The sequence below is a fragment of the Falco naumanni genome, chromosome 14 (assembly GCF_017639655.2).
Source record: "Falco naumanni isolate bFalNau1 chromosome 14, bFalNau1.pat, whole genome shotgun sequence".
Taxonomy (NCBI): Eukaryota; Metazoa; Chordata; class Aves; order Falconiformes; family Falconidae; genus Falco; species Falco naumanni.
In genome coordinates, this window is record NC_054067.1 from 4,757,179 (window position 1) to 4,782,341 (window position 25,163).

General features: G+C 40.3%; 1 protein-coding gene across 5 annotated transcripts in view; it reads right to left on the reverse strand.

Moving 5' to 3' along the window:
• The window catches only part of COL4A5 (collagen type IV alpha 5 chain), a 93,603-nt gene that overhangs the window by 57,036 nt on the left and 11,404 nt on the right, over positions 1-25,163 (reverse strand). For all 5 annotated transcript variants that reach the window (XM_040614186.1, XM_040614183.1, XM_040614185.1 and 2 more), the window contains exon 2: positions 10,957-11,016. In XM_040614186.1, the coding sequence (XP_040470120.1) occupies positions 10,957-11,016 (60 nt within the window). The remainder of the gene's footprint in view (positions 1-10,956; positions 11,017-25,163) is intronic.

Here is a 25,163-nt window from a genome sequence, read left to right on the forward strand (position 1 = left end):
GCGATATCTATAAAAACTCTGCGCAGGGTATAGCCAGCTGCTATACGGTGACTGTTGTTTGGTCTTCACAGTTGCAAGATCATGGAGCAGATCCTCCTGGAAACTATGCTAGGGCATGTGGAAAATAAGGTGGTGACTGGTGACAGCCAACATGGCTTCACTAAGGGCAAATTATGCCTGACAAATTTGGTGGCCTTCTACAACAGGGTTACAGCAGTGGCGGATAAGGGAAGAGCAGCTGATGTCATGTGCCTGGACTTGTGCAAAGCATCTGACACTGTCCCGCATGACACCCTTGTCTCTAAACCGGAGAGACATAGATTTGACAGATGGACAACTTGGTGGATAAGGAATTGGCTGGGTGGTCACACTCCAAAGAGTTGTGGTCAACAGCTCAATGTCCAAGTGGAGACCAGTGACAAGTGGTGTTCCTCAGGGGTCAGAATCAGGACTGGCAATGTTCAACATCTTTGTTGGCGACACAGAGAGTGGGACTGAGTGCACCCTCAGCAAGTTTCCTGCGACCCCAAGCTGTGTGGGGTGGTCGACCTGCTGGAGGGCAGGGGTGCCACCCAGAGGGACTGTGACAGGCTTGAGAGGTGGACCCATGCAAACCTCATGAAGTTCAACAAGGCCAAGTGCAAGGTCCTGCACGTGGGTTGGGGCAATCCCAAGCACAGGTACAGGCTGGGTGGAGAACGGATGGAGAGCAGCCCTGAGGAGAAGGACTTGGGAGCGTTGGTGGATTAAAAATCAACTATGAGCCATCAACATGTGCTCACAGAGCAGAAAGCCAACTGTATCATGGGCTGCACCAAAAGAAGTGTGACCAGCAGGTCAAGGCAGGTGATTCTCCCCCTCTGCTTCGTGCTGTCCTAAGACCCCCCTGCAGTGCTGCGTGCAGCTCTGGGCCCCAGCACAGGAAGGACACGGACCTGTCGGAGGGAGGCCGGAGGGGCCACGAAGATGCTCAGAGGCTGGAGCAGCTCTGCTGTGAAGACAGGCTGGGAGAGTTGGGGTGGTTCAGCCTGGAGAGGAGAAGGCTCCAGGGAGACCCTGCACAGCCTGCCAGTGCCTGACGGGGGCTGCAGGAAAGCTGGAGGGAGCTTTCACAAGGGCATGTAGTGATAGGACAAGGGGCAACGGCTTTAAACTGAAAGAGGGGAGATTTAGATGAGATAGAAGGAAGAAATCCTTCACTGTGAGGGTGGTGAGACACCGGCCCAGGCTGCCCAGAGCAGCTGTGGGTGCCCCATCCCTGGCAGTGCCCAAGGCCAGGCTGGACGGGGCTCTGGGCAACCTGGTCTGGTGGAAGGTGTCCCTGCCTGTGGCACGGGCTGGAGCCAGATGGTCTTTAAGGCCCCTCCCAACCCAAACCAGTCTGTGATAATATAAAAACAACTAAGAGACTGGCCATGCACTAAAGGCTAAACACTTTAGAAATACTGAACATAAACAGGGTTCCAGCCCAAGGTGCTTTCAATCAAAATCAAGTGAGACAGTCACAAGACAGCAAAAAAATAATGTTTCTTACTCTTTTTATCTGTGACCTCCTGCTAAAACCATAAACTCTCAAGCGACAACCACATTTTGCTAAATATTTGTGCAATGATTAGCCATGAAAGCCAATCAGTAACGTAACAAATACCATATACCATCATATACTGCCCCCTAACTTGTCAGTGTATGTTGACAATGTCACTTACCTAGTTTCAGAATATGCATAGCTGCATATTCATAAAATATTTTATTCATTGCATGTCATAGATTCACAAAAATCAGTAAATATCAAGGTTTCAATCGGTACAGAAAAGTTAAGAAATACCAGAATTAATACACGTTTTTGTGCATATATACATTATTGTACACTTTTCAACTGCATAAACAGGTATTTCCTACAGCTCTGTTACATCAACCAGTATAGGTAACTGCTTACGAAACAGGCAGTTATTCAGCATTATTCCTCATTACTCTACAGATAGGTTGGGTTTGGTTGGTAGGTCTGCTTCCTACCTGCAAAAAACTGCCTGATCATTTACCACTATTTTTTTTTTATGACAGCTACAGGAACCGCCAAAGAAATGTTCCATCCTAACAAGCATCTTAATCACCGGGTTAGAGTTGTGTAGGCTTTTGCACATTCTCTTTAAACCAATCCACCCTAAATTTTTATTTTTTTGCACTGCTCCAGCAAGAATGGGAGTAGTAGTTCCCACATCTATTATCTGGCAGCCTACCAGCTATGGCACTCTCTAGGATCTTGGGAGGTCCTGCCTAGCTTTCCTCAGCCAGATGAAAGAACCAAACCAGCAATCTCCCATCTTCAAGAAGAAAGTAGCAGAGAACTGAAGACAGAGGATTGCAAGCAGATAGAAGCACTTAACTGCAGCCTTGAGCACAAGGTGCAAAAGGCAATATTAAGGCTTGCTCATCTCCCCTTTATTTTTCATAAGCAGCTATACGCTAAGCATGACAGCAGTGTTAAGTCTCATTCTTAAATCCTAATTTTTTCACTGTACTGCTTAGGTAGGTGCTCTGCATTCCACTGTGGGAATCAGGAACTTAGAAGTTGTATTCAAACATTTAAAAGATGCTGAGATCTCACAAAAAAAAATAATCAGAGAAAGTAAACAGGATTTCTTTTCCTGTCTTCTTTTCTAGTACTTGCTAAACTGCTTCCTTGGAAATACAAGAGGAAAACCTTTTGGATGAGATATTAAAGGCTGTGTGCAAGCAAGAGCTGCAGCCTTCCAGAGGAAACAACTATGCTGAACTTAGTCCTACCTACACAGTAAGACTCAGAAGGATTCCTTGGATAGGAATGGGCAGCTCATGAACTGGTCTGCTAAAGCTGGTTTTCTATTCATGGAAGTGTAAACATACTCCTTTTTTACCATAGGTCTCATATTGCTCCCTTATACAGGATAGACATCCTTTCTCCCAGTAGAAATGCTGAATTGCATCATAAATCAAGGCTTAAGTCTGACAGTCAGGGTCCAGACTGACTTTTTGCACACAAAGTGCCAGGCTGCACTTTCGCAGCTATACAGCTGGTGTGCTACCTCCTCTGAAAAACAAGACTGTGGAGGAGTGTTACTATCTTAGGCCAGGATATGAAAGGGTTAGTGTGTCCCTGCAGGAGAGAGAATGAGGAATTTGGGAGTGCCAGATAAGGAAAACATTAGACAGAGCCAGACTTTGGAGCAAGCTCTGGCAAGAACTGTGTTTGCACACTAAGGAAACACACCTGCGTACAAGAGGCACGTCAGAGGTGTCAGGTGCTAGCTAGGCTGCACAATGCCTACTAATCTCAACTTGGTCACACTTCACATTTTTGTTAAGAGAAAGTAACATCTGCAAATGGTTACTAGAACAGACTTCTTGCAGAGGTTTGGCCTTGTTTAAGGCTGAAAAACTGTTCTCTAAAATGCAACTACTCCGAGGTCTCCGGTCTAAGTAGTCACAGAACTGGGAAGCCACGGCATTTAAAATAAAAGATGAACATATGAAGCCAAAGAGTTAAGCAAGAGAAATAGAGGAGGCAACAGATGATGCTAGTAAACTGCATTATTGAAACTATGAAATGAGTATTTTGCAAGCCCACTTTGAAAGTGAGCAGCAACAATGAGAGCCTTGCATGAGGAAACTGTTGCCAGGGCAACTCCTGTGGAGTTTACCAGCAAATTACCCCCAAGGGTGAACAGATGATTTGAAGAACTATGCTTGGGGACAGCTGAGGGATTGCACCAGATGCTTCCCAAGGGAACTGTACCAAACTAATTACAGAGGAAATAGCTGCACTATAATCACTATTTTTGATCAAAAAATTGGTTGGAGAAAGAAATGTGGGGGAGAAACCAAGCTGATCCAGCTCTCTGGAATAAAGATGATGTTGGGAGGATTTTTTTTTTAATTGTCTTCTACATGAATAGCATATAGAAGGATTCTGTGAGAGCAGTTTTCAGATATTTCTTCCGCCTCCAGACTTTTCCTATTGCACACCTTATATATACTGTACTCTTCTCATGAAGATTCAAGATGCTACAAATTTGCCAGGAAAAACTGCCTGCTGCCTTGCAAGAACATACTGAAACTGGAGAGACATTGGAAAAGTATTTCCCAAAAAGTCAACACCAAAAAAAAGGCCATTATATCATTGGGGATGTGATGAGACTGAAGTCCCTGGGTAGCGTGCAATGTATCTTCTTATAGATGCAAGAACTAAAAGTCACTAGCCAGTTTTGCTTGCACAGAAAGAACTGAGGAAGTTTGGATTCTTTTTGTTTCAGACTAGAAGATAAAGAGAAACATAAATAGGAAAGGTTTAGGTCAACTCAGATCTCATCTTTCAGTCCTAAAAGTACAGGATTCTTTCCATAGCAGAATAAAGATGCATCAGTTCCTTGGGGAATGAGTGAGGAGTCAGATTCTGATCTCATTTAGTGATAATTCCAGAGTAGCTGGCAAAGCAACTGCCCTCAAACAGCCTCAAAGATGTGGCAAAACTGTCAGCGTATAAGCTTGAACATGACTGCTGCTAAGGGGATAGGAAGAGGAAAAAAAATAGTTGGGAAACACCCTAAAATTATGCTTTAAGCTGCAGAAAGATATAGCCAATTAGACAGGGATACAGAAAAATTTGACATAGTTCCAAGTACTCTAATAACAGGTCACAAGTAATTAAGAAATTGGAGATAGATGCAGTTCTAAAGCATGCACAAGTAATTTACATTTCTAGAATTTCTTCCTGAAACCTAAATATTTATAAATAGATATTACAGGGAGAAAACCCAGAATATTTATTTACAGAGATGTGGTATACCTGTGGAAAAAAGGTGACTTAAAAAAAAAGGAGCAAAAAAATATTCAGGAAAGCAGTAGCTGGACAGCCCACTTCAATGCCTAAATACATGTAAGAGGCTGGCTGTAACATTTGGCAAGAGGCACGTAATTGCTTCCCACCCTTGCTATGAGACAGTCAACATCAGAAACAGTCTAAAGACAGTTAACTATGGGTGGCTACTTAAAACCAGACTCACATACTAATGTCTGTAGTAACATTAAGATTTACAGTACAGAAGTGATACAACAGCCATATTCCTCTCTCCCTTTCTAAATGACAGGGTGAAAATAAGAGCTGCCTCAGATTCTAATACTCGTCAACATAAACTCTTCTTCAACTCAAAGAACACAAACTTAACAGAATTAGAACTATAGTATCTAATTAAGACTTCACTCAAAACAAACACACCAACCAGCCACAAATAGTAGTGTTAAAGATATAGTTTAATAAAATAAAGAAATCCCCTCTGACATGACCTGTGTTCTTCAAAATACATCAGATTTCTTCAGAATATCATCTGTGACTTTTGTAAGATGAAACAGTCGAGGTTAATTGTCAGCGGTCACTTGCTGGGGTGGCAAAACTTTCATAGGGGCCATGTTAACGCAGTTCAGGTCAACATTTATGAAGCACAGACACCAATAATAATTCTTGATGAAGTGATTAAAATCTGAGAATTTAACTATTCCTTAGCAATTTGCATACAACACTGCAAAGAAAAGCTGAGCTTGGGTCACATCTGTACTTAATTTTACCATGATAAAGGCAGAAGAAAACAGGAATCTTGGGGACATATACTGGTATTTTTCTTCTGAGACTCAGAGCTCCAGGAATAGGCATCTAAAGAGTCCACGAATAAGATAAATCTTCCTTTGTAAGTGGTATGGATTTCTTGTACCTGGATACAAAGTCAAAGTATCTGAAATGTCTTCAGAGTTCAGATACAAGCTGCTCTTGCCAGAGCCCCAGGTACCAGGTTTGTATGAGATCATATATTAGGAAATGGCGACTCTGCTGAGTCTTTGGAGTTGCACTCATATTGTGATCAACAAACCCAGTAAACTCAACACCCTCTGAAGTTCTTTAAAAGGCCATGGGCTAACTGTATGTAAAATAACTAAAGAACAGCTTCTTGATCAATTTAACTGAATTTGAATGGGTAGGACCCAATAGTCCTTCTCATCAAAAATAGCATCATGTATTTGCAGTTATTTTGAGGGGGAACTGTGCCTTAGGTGCTGTGAAAAACATGGTTCCTCCCACCTTAAGCCACGTGTTTCTATCACAGCTACACAAATAGTTGTGCTGCAACATAACTTGCACGAAGGAACTGATCGGGCTGAAAACTAACCCAGTTCACAAAGAAACCTGTGTTCAGTGAGATCAGTTCACTGACAGCTCTGAACATGGCCACACAAGCCCCAGAGGAAAAACCAGAATACCTAGCTAAGGGAAGGTATGAAAGCCTATTTCAGCAGCAGCACGCACTACCACTTCAAAGCAAACCCACAGCAGTCTTGGGGTACGTGCCCTCTTCGTGACTAAGATGCATGCAGCTTGCTTGGTATAGCCCTCGGCTCTCTGTCTTTATCAGCTGGAGCAGCTGAGATTCAGTACCACCCCTCTCCTCCCCTGTCTCTGTAAAGCTGATCTTATCAGCATCTTTGGATCCTGTTTTCAGTGGGGGTAAAACCAACCCAATAACCTGCAAGTCTTACTGGTTTGTCTTAGAAACTGGCACATACGCAGTGCCTATTGTGTTTATTTCTTTAGCTAGCTGTCACCCATGAACTAGCTTTTAAGCATTAAAGCAGGTTAATCTCAAAAGTGCCCAGCAATATTTATTTAAAACCCAATCATCATCCAGTTAACTGAAAAGCAATTATACACTTCTCTTCCAATTGGAAAGTGAGAACAATTCCTATAAGCACCTGTATGTAGCAGCTTAATCATTTACTTCAGTTTACTCTTGCCAGGTCCAGTTCACTACTGAGCAGCTTACTGTGAGTAATAGCACACTGGCTCCCAGCTGCAATCAATTTTTACTGACTTCTCTCCAGTAAATTCCTCTTTTTACGATATCATTTTAGACATGTTTGGATTTTACACTACCCATTTTATATTTGAGTAAGGTGGGCCTGAGCAGAGGAAGAAAATTTCAGTGCACTGATTTTGATCAGCTGTTGTACTATGGGCTTCCAAAAAAAAAAAAAAAGCTTACTCTGCTTTGATTCTCCAACAGATAACATGCTACTGATGCTACAAGGGCTCATGGCATAGTTAAACAAGAATCACTTGCAGCATGGAAGCAGTTAAATAAGAGCTGTGGCTCCCCAAGGCAAGACCAAATAATTTTCCTGTTTGTTACAGTTCAGTTTGTATTACTTTACCTGATCTGTTAAAATTTGGATATCCTGAAGGGAATGCGAGGATGCTTAGGAAGAAGGCTACTTCTGAATCTCCAAAGGAATGCAGCAGGCTCTGCTAAGCTGAACAAAGCAGCACTTCTTAGCTGACTTAATGCAAGTGGACAGCAGCTTGGATACAGAAGCTGGTTTTGGGCCAGAAGTTAAACACAGTGGAACAGAAGCATGGGGCTCAGCTGAGTGCATTTGCCAAGGCTTTTCCCATCTTCCCAGTACAGAACCAGGTTCTGTACATGCCTGACTTTCAGTAGTTCTACAAGTACACTGTTGCATTGTCAATGAGAGAATCTCCTGATTATTTAAACAGCTCCTTGTCTAATGCGCTTCATACACCAATGAGGCAAAAAACTATAGAGTTTGACTCCTGGTTCAGAGGTCACTGGAGAAGTAAGCAGAAACACAAAATGTCACGTGTCAAATACAAAGTGAAAGCCTGAAACTTCTTGTTGTTGCAGCAGTTTACATTCAGCTGGAATAAAGATAATATTTGCAAGAAAACTAGGCTGAAGATAGTATCAGGTTTAGAAACTTACATCAAATGTTTAAGTAAGTGGTATAATGTGATGGAAACCTAATCATCTTAAGATAGCCCTTGATGTCTTGTAGTAGAAAAAGACTCTAGAAAAAGTTTAAGGCTGTAAAAAAAACAAACAAAAATTTGTAAGAGAAAGCATGATGGATGTCAGTGGCAGAGAACTCTTGTGGTTCCCCAGAGCTGAACTGCTGAATCCATCAATACATCAAATACTTTGGGCTTTGTAATTATAGGGCAACTAAATGTGTGTGTGCATGTATGATCAAACCAGTTCCACTAGCAACACATCATAGTTAAGAAATATGGGCTTTGCTTTTCGTTGTTCCTTTACATAATGTACACACACAATGGTTTGCAAGCTTCAGAAGGGCCATTTAAAAAAAAATATGCACAAAACCCCCCTCTGGCATGCCTCAGGATTACGTTGCATTTACCTTGATTTAGGTGGAAAATTAATCACAGTTCCCAGATTTCAAAGTGAATCTTCCATTCTAAGGATGGAAACTTACATTATATCTATCAGTTTAACAAGTGGGAGTCTCAGACACCTCCCCCCCGCCAATTCCTATGAGGACTCAGACATACCAAAAAAAAAAAAAAAAAAAAAAAAAAAAAAAAAAAAAAGACAAAAGACAGAGAAAGCAGTCTTACCATAGGCGAAACTCTGCTTTCCTTTATATGTTTTGGTGGTGGTGGTTTGTTGTTTTTAACTTTCACTAAAAGATTACACCGATCAGTTTGCAGCCCCCCAGGAATTTTCCAGGAAGATGCATAACTGTTGTATAAATACTTGGTCTGATGTTATACTTGTTTTACTGGAGACTTTTTTTCCTTCCCCAAATCCTTTTCACAAAAGGTTATCAAGCTTCTCACTCTTCTGCTCAGGACTTGCTATAATTCACTCCAGAAAAGGCCAACAGAGATTGGAAACTAAATGTGGAAGAGTTTCACCAGTGCAGTTCTTAACAATTGGCTAGGACAGTCTGAAGGTGTAGAAACAAAACCCACAATACATAGCGACACTTAAGAGCTGGATCTTGAACAAGGCACATATGCTCCAGTTGTTGACTGTCTTTGGACAAAAAGCTCCCTCCGACTCCAAACAAACAGTCCCAAAATATTCTTTCCAGAGGAAGGTGACTAGGTATGTCATTAAATGACACTGAAGGACTGGAATGAATCGAGTGGGTCATGGTCCCTGCATGTGCAACAGTAGCATAAAGAGAAAGCTGAATCACTAGGAGAAAATAATTAGTTTATTTTACTTAGAAACCCAGATTTACTTGTAGGTTTTCCTTATCCATGCTAGCCAGCCAACACCCATTTGCTCACTGAATTCACAAAATAGCTGTGACTAGTACAGAAACAGGCCAACTTAGAATTATAGGAAGGTTCTCCAAAGCTGTACCTGCTGCGACTGTATTGGGAATGTAAGCCTAATGCTTAAGTGTCTTCAAACGAAGCCTGAAATAGTCCTGTGACTAGCGTTAGGATACATCTGGTTTGGCCACCTGCATTTGAAGATCCTGTAGGAATGCACCAACCCCACCAGGTTCATGTTTTGGCTAACCAAATTAACTCAGAAACCCCGCTATCAAGGGGATGCTGTTCTTAATTAGGTATGTAAATTTGGAATATACTTGATGAACTAAAAGCAAGTGAATGTCAAGGACTGACCTCATCTGGATGGAAGGTGTGGCACGATGAATTACTCTGAAGGACATCTGCCTTGTTTAACCTTGGCCAATAGTAAAATTCTGTGCCAGCACATTATAGTGCCAAAATCGTCAGGCACTGCATTGTGTTTCATGCATTTGAGGTTATGCTTGTTTACGCTATGTCAAAAATCACCTTTGAAATGTGTCAGAAAGTAATCTAGAGCACTGAAGCCCTTCTAGAACCTTGCTAACACAGGGTAAGTGGTTTGATAAGACAGGCTTATCAAACTCTTGGTTATCAGTTCACATCTTTAAGACGACTCCATTGTATGTTAAGCAAACTGTTTACAAGACTAAGAGAGGAAGCATTTCAGGCAGTCTCTCCTCCTTGCAGTGATCACATCACATTCATTACCTGTGACAGCAGCAGTTACATGGGAACTATTTAACCACAATTTACTTACAACAAGGCTCCCACACTTGAGAAGGCTCAATTCAGGTAAGTACTGAGCTGTGTATCTATATTGCATTGTAACTAAAAGAAATGTTGGGTACCTGCTTGTTCTTCAAAGGAAAAAATTGTAAAACATTAAGAAATAATGGTGACAGAAACACAAAGTACTGCACTGATGTATTGAGCTCAGGCAGTGAGACTGGAAGTCAAAGATGCATGGAAGCAGGAAAGCTCCGAGACATCAACATGCATCTCTTGGCCTTCAGATGTTGTCTGGGCAGCCCAAAATAGCCTGTTGCACTGAGTGAACCACACAGGGTTGTTTTTTTGGATTGGGGATGGTTTTCACTTGACTTGATCCAAGAATACATGTTTGTCCATTTACTAGCTGCTTACTTGGTTGGCAGCTGTGTATGTTAGGGAAGCTGTATCTGAATAGTGTCACTTCCACAGTCGAGCTGAGCATCTAGCCAGCAACAGCAATCATCTTCATATACAGCTATACAAGTTATGAGGTAAGAAACAGCGCAAGTTCAGAGCACATTACTGAGTGTCAACTACCTATGAGCAGGTAATGCAAGAAAAGTGGGAAAGCAATCCACACTGGTTTTAAATTCCCGCTGAAGCATTACTAGCATAGCCATTATTGTACAATCCACACCTTAGCTCATCCACACTAACTGGTTAGTGTGGGCAGGCCTTGGCACTACATAGGAATTCTTTCTATTTTGCTAGAATTTGTGTCTTTTCTGCTTTTCATTCCCACATAACTGGAGAAATTTGTGTCATCGCTCCCCAATCTTGAGAAAATGGCATACAGAATTTCATACCATCATCAGATGGACCATTTGGTCCAACCCAGTACCTGAAGTTGTTATAACAGCTATGCTTTTTGGTGCATGCCCACACTACGATCAAAGTAACATATGAGCAAGAAACAAAAGCTATCACCCTTAAGTTTCAGTTATCTGAAGTTGGCATACGGCTCAGTGGTTTGTGTGTTGGTCTGCCAGTAAAAAAAAAGAAAAAAAGTTATTTACCTTTTCACCTTTTACTCCGCTGCAATCACATTTGGATAAAGGTGTACATCCGTGGCAAGCCTTTAAAGACACAAGAAAAAAATTAGATTTTTTTAAAGCATGAGACTACATGAAGTCTTTAATTCTATTACAATACTTAGTCTGAAATAGCCTATGAAGTTTGTCATCTGGCTGTTATACATGTGTTCAAAGCAGATACAGTTAACAAAGTTCAATCACCTTCATTAATACCTATGCTTGTACGTAAGTATATTACAGTTACAGTTTCCCTGGAATTCTTCGACTTTTAAATTTATGCTTAAACGCCATTTGCTCTAGGGCAAGGCACAATGCAACACCTATGGCCAAAGAGGCCAGAACTTCAATAAAACAGGTTCTTCAGCACTTGCCTCCACACTAAGAGTCCAATTATGGTTCCCACCAGTAGATGTCAGGTTTTGCACAAAAGTTCAGCCAAGCCTGAAGCTTATGAGCATATTTGTGATAGTTATTGGAAAAATACTTAACACACGATTAATTCTTCCCTCCACACCGCAGAAAAAAGTTTTTTTCAAAAAACCATAGATTTCATCTAGCTGCATTCATGCTCCATTACAAAGCACGACAAGTCAGCTACAACAGCCTCTAACATAAGGGTAGTGAGAGCCAGATATTAAGGGGTCAGAGGAGGGGGATGTGGAAGCTTGATTCACAAAGATCTAAGTTAGGTAACCCTTTCCACACCACATTTGCTTAGCTCATTTTCTTTCACCTCAGCCCCAGCATGGGATACTGATTAGAGCTCTGTGTTCATTTTTCAGAGATGAGCACATGTGTTTACAAAAGTGAGATTTCTAGAACAAATGAATTTTTTGTAGAATGTCTCTACATAACACATGTAGTCATCAATTTTCAAACCTCTTAATAGTTAAAAACGATGAGCCACATTGGAAGATACACTACCTGAAATACTTCAGAGTTTAACTTGTTCTGAGAACAGGTGCAGCATTGTATTAAAAACATTCAGCACATACTTTTGAAGAGCTGAACATTTGGGGTCCCCCCCAGTAATCTACAGAGAACATTATATACAAAGTTTCAATCAAGCAGGAAACCAGTTGGTGGGTCAGATCTAAAGTACGTCCACACTTGAATTCTAGTCTTCATTATCACAGAAGCATTTAGAGACATGACCCATCACCTACCTGGCAATCGGAATGTCCTGGCTCTTAGCCTAAACACACTACCAAGCGTCAGACTGAAAACACAGAAGTAGCTTAATTCACCTGGAGCTACCCAAACCCAGGACCAACTAAAGCATCTTGTAGCAAAAGACAGAGCTTTGAGTTTTAAGTCCAGCAGTAATGCTAAATGACAGGACTAGGGCATCTCTCAAAATCTTCCATCTGGCTTTTGTAATCAGTTTCTTGATTTGATGTTTATGAAAACTCAGAATTCTTAGTTAACAGCAGTTCATTGAGGCATTTCCTAAAGTGAAATTTACAGTTCAGGTTTTCAAACATCAGACTGGACAAAATGAGTCACCTGGCCTGACCTCATAGCTGACCCTGTTTGGAGCAGGGAGTTTGGCTAGATGACCTTCCGATGTCCCCCTTCCATACAAGTTATCCTGTGAATTTGCTATCAGATCCTTTTCACTTTTAAAAGTGGATTTTAAAAAAGCAAGTTTCTTGTGAACCAGTTTTAGGATTAATCTTGTTAACAAAGCTTCATTTAAACGGGATTAACCGTAGTTACATGCAATATTCCCTTGCCTCACAGGACAAGCCTAACACAAAGCAAAAGCAAGTTACCTAGCTCGTTAACTAACCTAGCTGGTTAACCAGCAGTGCTGGTTTCTCATCACAAGTATAGCACAGCGGCAGCTACATGAAAATCTTTGCTGCCTCCAAGAGGCAGGGGGAGGAAAAATAAAGTAAATCAGCACTCATTAAAAACTACCAAAAGCTGTACGGTGGTAAAACACACATAGTCGAAAATAACACACACATAGAAAGCATAATCAAGACCCTACACCGCGTAAGAGGGATTTATTTATGTTACAGACAGAAGGAACTCATTTAGTCTTCTTCACAGCTTCCAGAGAATGTTTTCAATAGAGATTTCCTGAATTTTCATGTACAAGGGAACTGTTGGGATGAACAGGGAGAAAAGGAAGCTGAAAGGGAAAAAGCTGGTTTGAGATTATGTTGTCCCTTCACAAAACAAGTTAGATGTACACGATTTTGTGAAGGTGAGTTTTTGGACAGTGAAACTCAGAGTCTCTACCCTCTGCTACTCTGTCTTTACAGTAGCACTGTAGAAAATTACATTGTTAGTGTTAACACATCTTCAACAGTGATCCTGTCAGCATCAAGACTACACAAAATAGATCCAATTAATAAAGAAAATGGAATCATGGAATAATTGGGTATGGAAGGAAACACTCAAAGCAGGGCAACTGGAGCAGGTTGCACAGGCCCTTGTCCAGGTGCATGTTGAATAACTTGTGGTTATTGTTGTTGTTGAATACAGTGGTAGAGATTCCACAGCCTCTCTAGGCCCTCAATCTCCTTGTCTGCCTTCATGGTGAAGCTTTCCCCCTCAAAAAAATCTCACTAGAATTCCCTATGTTGCAGCTTCTATCTGTTGCCTCTTAACCTATGCAGGATGAGCGGAGCCTGGCTCCATTTTTGCTACACCCTCCTAAGCAGCAGGAAGACAGTTGTAAGATTCACTCCCTCCCCTGAAGTCTTTTTCCCCCTCAGATCCCAGCACTTCCCCATATACCCAGCCTCTCAACTCTGCATGTCCCAAAATAAAGCAGAGAGAAGTGATCTTTAAGTCAGCTTGTTTAGAATCAGTGATTGACTTCTGCTGATTTTGAAAGAACTGACAAAGAAGGCCCTTGCTGTATATGCTGGCAATAAATAATGGTGAATATGATGCTGGATGGTAAAGCGTATCCTTCCCAATTCTGTGGCATTAAAAAAAAAAAAAAAGCTTCTAAGATGAGTCAACACCTTTCTCTATAAAGTTTTTGAAGAAAAAAAGTGCTTTAATTTGGTCAATGTAGTGGGAGTTTTTTTAGACCAGTGGCTGCCTCCCAAAGTAATTTATATATTCAGACTGGATTCCTCACACTTTGAGCAGCCTCTTAACATATACTATTAGCTTTTCTTGAAGAGTCAGGTGTACTCACTGAACACTTTTTGACACTTTTTGAACTTTATCCTGTTCAGATGCATTACTTGCAGGAAGGGAACATGGTCTTTCCCAGACAGCAATGAAGGGAAGCTAAAAGAAGTCTGTAATCAAAAAACTCTTCAAATTCCCACTGTAATCAAATGGTAGCAATTTCTGGCTTAAATCCTGGGAAGAGCTATTCACCCACAAGCTTATCAAGAAATATTCCCTCAGCAGTCACTTATCTTCCTGTACAAAAGCTGTATTTGGCAGATTGTGTTTCTTATTTGCATCAGCTTGTATCCCCACCAAATTAAGGGTTTTTTTAACTAAAAAGTTTGAAAAGCCCTGAGAATTTGTACTATATCAAGATCACTCTGTTTAGAAGTCATATTGCAGTACAGCATAAAAAACAACATAAAGTAAAACATGTTGGCACAGCAAAAAAAAAAAAGCTTAATCACCTATTCTAAGTGAAAACTTTCTTCTTGTTTAGACTTTCAATAATGTCAAGGCCTTTTTACTTGGGAAGGCAGGGACAAAAATTGTGCTACAGGAGACTGCATACTACAAAACAAGCTAGTACAAGTTTGAAAGCCACTCAGCAGCCACAGGCTAGAGATTTCTGATGTCACAGATTTAATTCTGCATCTCATATGAATGCAAAGAAAATCCAGGCTCCACACTGTGCGTAGCAACTCTTGGAATTTCACCTCCACGTGAACAGCAAGTTATTTATACCTCAATCAAACAAAGAAAGCAGATACAATGACTAGCAATTCAAGCATAGAAAAATCTACATCAGGAACAAGATTTGGATGGTTACAATCAGTAGTTTGCCCTTAGTAACAGCTTAAATGCCACTAGTTCTGAAAATCAGGTGACTTTACTGGGTTTTCAGACAGGGAAAATGAAGAGTTCCACTGAGGTCTAGAGCCAAAGTTACACTTGGTATGTTTGTTACGGTTTGGGCAACTGAACAAGTCACCTGCCTTGTATTAGGTAGCCAGAAGCCTTCAGTAGTAGTCCAATTCCTAGCCGTGGCCACTAGGACATGTTGCCTTATGTGACAGGGAAGATGATAAAAAATGGATGTAATAGTGAGTTGTGGCTTGATCATAAGGAGCTGGCCACAATCTCCATGCCTATTATAATGTTTCCATTTTCAACTACACAAAGATGGATAAGGAATCGAGGCATCTTTTAAGAACAAGACTGAAACTGCTCAGTTTTTCTTCTTACCTGCTGCATTTGTGTTTCCTCACCCCACTCCCCACCACGTACCTGTAAAGATGAACTCACTATCATGGCCATTCCCTTTGCTGTGACTTTTGCATAGCAAGACACAATCAAGGGCTCTAATTAATCTATTTGAGTTTAGCTAATCCTTTCATTGGATTTTCCTGACAGCTTCTACCCCATTGAATCCATGTGTGGAGAGCAAGTTCTTTTCATTAGTATATAAAGGGAGGGATGGTATTGGTTTACTGGTCAAAGGATAATTCTTCAAGAACAAGCTCAGTCTTTTGTGTCTTACATGGACTGAGGAAAACTGCTTTATGCCACTAACAGAATGGGGTTTTTTTATTTGTTTTTCAGTTTGAAGAAAAAATTTTGAAACACATTTGAAATCAAAGTCACTTCTTACTCTTGACCACAGGTTTGTTACAGTCAGTTCAGTGAAATGAATTATCCTAAATTATTCTCAAAATTTGTTTTGGCTAAAAGCCTGTCTTAAGTATTGGGCACATTCCCCTCCTTTCTCATCAGGCCTAGAGATGTCAGTTACAAGGCAATTTCAGCATCTTCCACTCCCTCCCCACCTCCCAGCTGCCATTCACAACAGCACTGGACAAAATACTTCCAAAACCCACCAGGTATTTGAATGCTATTCCTAGAGAGAACAGCAACTTAGGACTTCCTGAAACTGTGAAGGGAGAAAGAGAATGTCTTTTATTGATTACTAAGAGCAAGCTAATAAAAGTTATAGAGGACTGGTTAATGGCTTCAGGTAGGTTAGCCCGACTTGATACCTTAGTCTGTCAGAATCAAAGCAACACAGCAAAATTTAAGCAATACATTAGCTGCCTAACTAAAAGATTTAGATAGGGAGTTTAGTCCTGCTTCAGAAGTGATTTACCATTACATACACACAACTACAGGGAAACTAAACAGTTGTGTGCATGTAAGGAGAGGTGTAGGGAATATTTAAAACCCCAAACTAAAGTATGCACTAGTACTTAAATAATGTATAGGTACTTGAACATATAGGAGTTTAACAATATTTTCATACTCTTTCCATAGGAAAGATTACAGGTATGGGGAGGGAAGCCAGTCATTTACAGGGTTTGAAATTTACCAATTAGAAACTTATAATCAAGAGAAAGGGGTGCAACTTCTTACAGAAGCACAGTAGATGAATCAATGAGGTGCCTTTGTAAGCTATCAGGAGAGTTCTGACATGACCCAAGTTGCTCACAAATGAACATTCAATGCAGACATCCAACTGTTTGATAAAGAAAGACACAAGAAAGAGTCTGAACGTTTACAGACCGAGCAATTTATTCCAACATCCTCCTTACGTATTATTTTATCATACATTCTGAATTTCCTGTTTGATAAACCCCTCTCATTTCTAGAGAGCATAGTGACATTACTGAACCTACCCAGCAATGCAGTTTGTACTGACAGACTACACGCTTTTCTTGACAGTTCTGTTTGGGTGGCATCAAGAGGTCAAGTAAGAATCAAAACCTGATTGTGTACAGTCACTGATTTTAAATGCTGGTGTGGCCTGTAATGTATTAAGACTCCCGCAGAGATTTAAATGACCACCAAGCTTCAGCATGCAACATCTGTTGGGATTAACATGCACACACCAGCTTCATAAACAGATGTTGTCCTGAAAGGAATCAGACAGTTATTTGACACCACAATATTGTACGCTACCTCCTCAGGTGAGAAAAGTTCCCTCCAGGAGGGAAAAGATGCACAGAAATTGCTAAAATAAATCCTGCCTAGGAGAAGTTGGCCAGAATTTTAAAGCAAATTTTAAACTCTGCAACATGCTCTGATCACAGAAGCAACTGAACTGTGGAACAATACTCCACAGCTTGTGAGGGAAGAGCAGACAGTAAGCAGCAAAGGCTAGAAAAAAATGTTAATAAGCACACAAGTCACGCTGCAGCAATTGCTGTTTGTGTCCTGCATTTGTATGTTCCCATACTTTTTTCTAATGACTTCACTAGGATTTATTTGAACACATATAATCAAGCCTTTTGATAGTTTGGTTTTATTAAGACTCCCATTTACTAGAATGGTCAAAGGAAGAACCGGTAATGAAACTCATTCAAAAGCAATTCATCTTTGAGGGCTTCCATATAGTACATAGTCTGTGTCCCCTAAGAGTTCTTGAACCTGAAACTTGCAATTCAATCCGGTATACTTTTTTGCAGATAAGAGTAAGAGAAGTGCTTCTGCAAAGCTGATGTGCTCACTCATGCTACTATCTATAGCAGGTTTAACTGCAGCTACTCAGGTAATGAATTACTGGTATTCAAAGGTATAATCTCAACTTCAGGATGGACACAGAGACTAAATACTTCAGGCTTTTTTTTTTTTCTTCTCCTTTCCTTCCAAATGTTATAAAAGCTAATACAAATAGCACTTGCTCCTAATAGTAAGTTTTAGACACATTATCAAGCATCTCAGGTCTCTCCCTTCAGTATTTACCAGCATCACAGGACCAGTTTTCTTGTTAGCAAGCTAAGCAGGTAATGAAATTTACACAGAAATACTTTCTTTGGAAAGCAAAGAAAAAAGCTGAATGACGTACTGAGTCTTACATTCTGATAGAATTACACCAAATCACAAAGCCCAGTATCAAAAGAACTACTAGTACATCAAACCCTTCAAGTTCTTACGCTGCAAGCATCACCCCCACTGGGGTTTGATTGCCAAAGATGAAGGGGGAGAGGGGTTAGAAACAATGGAAGTGTTAATTAAGCCAAAATCCATGCTTTTGAAGTCTTCTAGTCCAGAAAACAATGAAACAGGACTTCACAAATCACCAAGTCTGTCTCTAGACCACATATTTGGTAAAATAAACTTATTTGCTAGAACTCCTATAATATCTAGATTAACTCAAATACATGCAACTTTGATGCTGAGAATCAGTAAAACAGTGTTTCGTAGTTCACGAAACTGTAGAAGCTGCAGTCCCAAGCAGAATTGCAACATCTCATCATTTGCTCTTGTTCACGATTTAAGGTTGGTAGAACCGAATTTTCACGGTAGATACTGCAGCTATTTGTTGGACAATGGTCGAAGACCTATTTCTAGAATGAAGCTTATACAGAGTGGACAAATCCTGCACCTCACATAGTTATTCTAGCTGCTACAGGAGTTGCCTAAATGCTACTAACATCACCCTCTGCATTCAAATATGACAGCTTCCCAGTCAGAAACATAAGAATATTCTAACATTGGAGAAAAAGGGAGCATAAATATTGGATAATTCTATCAATATAAAGACTGGCTGTGTTGTTATAAATTCATTTTGATTAAAATCAGTGAGTTCAAATACAAAAAAGTTATCAGTTACAAATGCCTTTGCCCTAGGAAGAAGACTATAGTACTCTTTCTACTCTAACCATGCAAAAGTCTTAAACTCAGTTATTCATCCTTCTGTTCACAACAGAAAAGAAATTCAGCCTTCAGTCCCAAACAGACAAAGATTAAGCTTTATTTTGATGGTGGTCCTAAAGAACACACATTTATTAGCTTGCCAAGATCTGTGTAACAAAACACCTGCACAGTTATCTAGCTAAGGATTTACTACTCATCCAGGTCAAAGATTTCACCATCTATCTTCAGCAAGTTGAGTTTCCTTTCACTTGCCTGGACACGAATATAACCAAGAAACAAAAGGTTTTGTGAGGATTTGACAAGAGAGTTAAAGCTGCTATTGTGAGTTCTAATTATGATTTCACATACATGCTCTTTAGGCTTAGCATGTATGTGAAATCATTAGGCTTAGCAAGAGTACAAGTCTGCAGTTTATCACTCAAATAACTGTGTGAAGTCAACTATGGCACCAAAGTCATCATAGCTTGATAATCCATATAATTCTTATCTCACTGAAGTATTGTATTTATGAGCAGTAACATTTCTAAAGCAGAATCTGAATTAAAATATTATTACATACCCTTTTAAGTAATCGTTTCCCTCAATTTATCTAGCTAAAGATAGTATGAGAATAAGTTTCATGCTCTAAAATTTGAGTCAAAACATGTTTCATAAGTTCTTGACCAGTTGACCAGCCTCCTCTTTTTTTTTTTTTTTCCTCCTAAGTAAGGAAACTTCTGACATGTAATTTAACCTGTTACACCTTGAGGCACTATCTTTCTTTGAAGTCTGCACAATACAAGATCTGTTCGGACTTGCAGAGTAAGCTCTTAGCTGTAGTAGCCACAGTTCTGACCACTGTGAACACAACAGAGACAGATTAAAAACAGATTCTGAGACACCTGATGGCTAACCAACCCTTCTTTTTCCTCTTAAGTAGCAGCACTAGGTTGTTTGCTATCTAGACAACTGAATAGCTTATATTATAGTAATAACATGAAACATAACTGGAAGAGACGCTGTAAATCTAGTTACCAGACCACAAATGTTCTGATTACACAGAAAGTTTACAGATCCATTAATTTTATCTTGGAATACAGCTACTATGATTTGGTTGGAATTAAATGGCTACTTCTTCAAAAAACAAAAACATTAGCAAGAGAAACCTTGGCATAACTACCTTTAGACTATCAAAAATTTTAAGCAAGTACGTGTATATTAAAAACACTAAACCACAAGAAATAGAAGGTGAGCTCTTTCCTAAAGAAGATTGAATTTTTCTGCCTGTACTTTGTACTAAAATGATACAGAATTTTACTGCTTTAAACCAAACTAATTACAGGTTTTTAACACACAGTTCTCTGTAAAGGTTATTTTCCACAGCAGTTTCTAGTTAAAATAAAGGCAATATCTGTAGCAATAGACTTTTCCTTAGACCAGCTGGCATAGACTGACCACAGAAAACTTTTGGACTCAGTCTCTTTACTGAATTAACACCCAAAAGCTTGTTTATTCATCCCCAAACTGCACTGATCAGCCCATAAAGCTTTCTCCCTATAAATCTGAGAGCAACACAGGGAACAGTTTCTCTATTTTTTCCTGGAAGCTCCTAAGAAAGGTTCAGAGACAAGATCTACAGAAGCATTCACCTACAGATTTTGACAGGTCAAGTGACCTGCCATGAAGCAGCTGCTACTGCTGCACAAAAGACTCAGCTGGCAAACAAGGGGAGTAGAAGGGCAGGCTATTCAAATGCCTGAACTGCTGATCAGACTTTCTAGAAACAGAAAAAAATGGTAAGGACTCATCCCTAACAAGCTCCAGAGAGGCTGCAAGTCAGCTGGAAGAAGCTTAAACAGAAAGAGTTTTTAACCTCCCAGGAGTTAGGAATTCCTAACTCCCTTTTTTAACAGTTAAGGTAAAAGCAACAAGCAAACATGCACAGAAGTTATTCCCCTGGAACAGCAGGTGTTGCAGCCTGACAGGATCTTTCTGTATCTGATCCCTGAACCAGACAAGAGGACAGAAAGTGCATGAGCCCAGCTGGGCATCCAGTCAACTTCCCTGCAGTCCCAGACCTTGCTCCCTTTTTCCATACTTGGCTTTAAGAGGGGGAAGACTGAAAACTCTTCAGGACATGAAGAAAATTTAAGCATGCAGCACAAGGAACAGAGTTAGTCCTTGCAACTCACAGTATTTCTACAAAGCTTCCATCTTCAGAAACGATGGTTGCCACTCTGCTTTAATGAGTGCTGCCAGCCTTGCACTTAACTGTAAGCAAGGAAAAGAACATGGACAGTTCTCACCACTTCTGAAAACTCATACATTTCTGTGGTCTGTTAAGTATTACGAGACAAAGAATGGGCTTCAGTGTAGTATATTTTACTGGATGAGACACACAGAAAGCAAATAGTCATGTCAAGATCCACTGCCCTTCTCATAAACATTTCACAGCTAAAACTGAACAGACCTAAGAAGCCAAGCACTTGCACTCCTGTCCTAACGAATACAAATTTCCAAACAGCTCCACATCATGCTCTATAAATTTGCAATGATTTCCTTTAATAGTAACTCAGGTTAAGTACTACCTTTATGCTGCCATCCAAAGGCAGCACCTTAAAAAGCACGTATATTTAGATTTACAGCAAGTACACCTCCTGGTAAACAGTGAAAGCAAAGAGCACTAAAACCAGAATGTAAACTACCAGGTGGTCTTCTCATCCCACTTTATCTCCAAGTAAATCTTCACGAACTGACAGATGCTAAACACCGCATTTCCCTCCTCAGCAGGCAATGCAGCACCTGCAGGAACCTCTAGACAGCGTTAATAGAGAAACACCCTAAACAAAGTAACTCTGGTTGGCTTTTCTCTTTTGGAATGGGAGGCTTTGGGGATCGACAAGTTTTGTATCAAGGCAGTCTACACTTCACAACTCCCCATTTCAGTTCTAAATGCTGAACTCAGAACGCAAGCCATCCTCTAGCTTTTACACAGACCATAAGCAAACTCCTTAAGTATATAGCAAATTAGAGTAATGGTTTGTTTTAAGCATGCTTCCATTTTTACCTATCCAGTTACATATTTCTGCAACCAACACCAGCACTGAGACACAAGCATTAAGTACCTGACACTGAGTCAGTAGCAGTTTATACCATGCCACTCTGCTTTTCAGGAAGTCTTAGTTTTACTTGAATTTTACACACAACTCTAATCACTAGCCTCTTGAGGCTTCCTGATTTTTTCCAGCTGCAAATAAGAAGTGCCATATGGTACTCATTACAGGTTAAGATTTACTAGTCATTTAGGACCTTTCCCAACTGACAGGTGTTAGATGTTGCCACTTGCTATAACCATGTCCAAATGTAACAGAAACTTAGACCTAACTGTCAGCTAGGCTTGTAAGCCTCAGATATGCTTGCAAGTCAAATATTATAGTCATAACACCAGTCTTTCTGGTTTTAATCCTTTCCTGGTTAAAGGAATGGAATAAAGATACAGGCTCCAAACTAACTCCTTAGGAAATGTCCTGTTTCTCACCTTCAGCCATACAACATGCAACAGAGGAAGCTTCAGTTCCTGAGTGCTGTTAATGGACGTCAATCATTTGTCACTGACAACTGCACCTTCATGGGTCAAGTGCATGAAGCAGACCACACAAGAACAGAAATCCGCTTCTTCCTCTGAGAAAGGAGAGGCAAAGTAGAATAGCATTGCAGATTAATCCAACCCTGCTGTGGTCTATTTTGAAACTACTGAAAGCACTAAAGTAATACCAAAGATTAAGCGAGTATACACGCTAAAAAGAATAGAGGCTGTGCACAGTGATATTGCATTGAGATGTTATCTGAAGTCGTACACACCCTCTTAACTGTTAGAACAAGACCTAACTCACTTAGGGCTGGGTGGGTATCTGGGGGATTTTTTTTTGTGGTGGAGGTGATTATCAACTCCATTCTCCCTCAGTTCTTGGACCAAGTATCATAGCTCCAAGGTTCTTCTAGCGAAAGCTGTTTTATCATTTGTTTATGCCTGTAGCATCAGCATACTCTGTGTGATCATTTTAATACCTGAAGATAGCACTGTGGGCAGTGCTCTGTATTGCTCAATATTAACAGAAAGCTACTCTCCAGCCTCAGGTAATCAAAGTTGAAAAAGTAAGTGGCACTGAAGAGGGCCAGGCTAAACAAGGAAGGAAGACAAAGCAATTGTCCTAACCCCACAAGCTAGAGGCACTTCCAAAAGAATGGAACATCAGGGCTTGACGAGTTGGGAGGCCCGTTTCTTCTTTTATCTACATGGGCTCAAAAGTTCCTAAAGCTGATAGAAGTTGGATATTTAGTGGGAGCTCTCAGATGCCTTTTGAGGAGCTCACATGCTTAACTTCAGCAGATAGAGCAGCCCTCAGTGTTAGCCTCCCGAGTTCATTTACTAACACACTGGCTATATACCAGCGATAGCTCAGGGCCTCCTTAGAGCACCTGTCACCAAGTGAGGTGCTTCATAGCAAGGTGCACCTTACTATGAAAAATAACCTTATAGTGACATGGAGGATCACAACAGTTAATTTCCCACAGACTATTTCACTGGGGCAAAGAAAAAGGGGGCCTGAATGTATTTTATTGCCTTTAAAATGCTGGAAAAGACAGCTGCAGGCTAGCACCAATAGATCATTCTATCTAGCACACACAGATCTTGGAATTAGACACTCAACCTCGATTAGAAGAACCAGATTTCATGCCCTTACACTACAGAAATTACATCTAGAGGCTATACATTACACTATCCTGAGATTCACTACATTTGGTTTGCACTGATCATCACTTAACAGAAAGCATGCCCTAGGAATTAAGCCACACTTGTCAGAGACATGCTACATTTCAAAAAAATTTGAACCCATGCCAAAGAACTAGCTAAAAGGACCATAGATAAGATCTTTACAAAAAGCACTGAAAAACTGTTTTTTAAAGTATTAACATTGTATCAGTAGTAGGAAAAGCAAAATAAATCTGATCAGTGCTAGAGAAAAGGGAGCAGAGGGAAAGGAAATGCACTTTATATTTGTTTTAAACAAAAGCTGATGTCTAAGCCTCTACAATTTTTTCTGTATTTTGTTTCTATTGCCCTCCATACCACAAAAAGACATTTAAGACAGTCACAATGCAGTATTTGTCCCAAGTTCAATAATAAAAAATATTTCAGTAGAATATGAATACATAAAAAAATACATGCACAAGATTGTCTCTTTATTAAAGCACCAATTAAAATGTGTAACCCAAATATTCCTTTTTCAAAATATTTAGAGGGATACCATCCACGTAAAACTTGTGAGCACAGTGTCACTTTCATCAGATGCTACGTAAATAGTAGAGTACTAATTGTTTTGGGAAGGGAGGAAATCTTCAGCAATAGCCTTAACCTTCTCCTTGCTTTGACACATATATAGTAATGGTTTTCTCCAGCAATTTATTTTACTCACAATCACTCTCTGCAGGCTACTCAGCAGCAAGTTAACAACATCTAACCCAAGAATCTCTGACCAGGTCTGAGGATGTCAGTAAGCTGTCTTCCTTGCAACATCACACAAAGATACTGTCAGTTTATAAAAGTAGGAGTAGGCAAGGAGAGCACACATGGTTCCAACACCCTAGCATAATTATTAAAGTGAGGAGATCCATTCATAGGAAATTGCCTTCAAGTACTATGAAAGCTTGAGACGCAGTTCAGTTTTAAGCTTGGCAGAAGCGAGACACAGCCCCTGGCATTTGTACACATTCCAAAACAAAGACACTTTCTCTAAGGGAAAGTATTCCCCGAGGCACCCCATTTCAGGGAATATACCAACTCCCACAAGTGCTATTTGGAGCTGAACACATGCCAAGAAAATAACCTCCTGCAAGTTTGTGATATATGTTCTGCATCCTGCAGTAACCGGTAGGTTAATTACAAGCACTCAGTATGAGGAGCATTTCCACAAAGTTTTCACTGTATTCCTACAGCAAGCAAAGTTTGGAATACAGGATACTCTTGCAATGTCCTTTTAGTCTGCAACTATAAGAAGAACAAATAGAGAACTTTGAAGACAGTAGCTCTCTGCTTTGAGCAAAAGGTTACCTGATCCAGCCTTGGGAGCAGGAGGATTAAACTCCCAGCCAAAGTTTTCCTGTGATTCTACAATGAACGACAAGCTTGGAATTTTAGCACTTTAATTGTTATCTACATTTCAGTGAAGTATTCAGTGTTAAGTCCAACAATGCTTTTGTGGTGTGGGTTGACTTTGGCTGGATGCCAGGTGCCCACCAAGCCACTCTACTACTCCCCCCCTCAGCTGGACAGGGAAGAGAAATACAGCAAAAGGCTTGTGGGTTGAGACAAGGACAGGGAGACCACTCAGCAATTACCATCACAAGCAAAATAG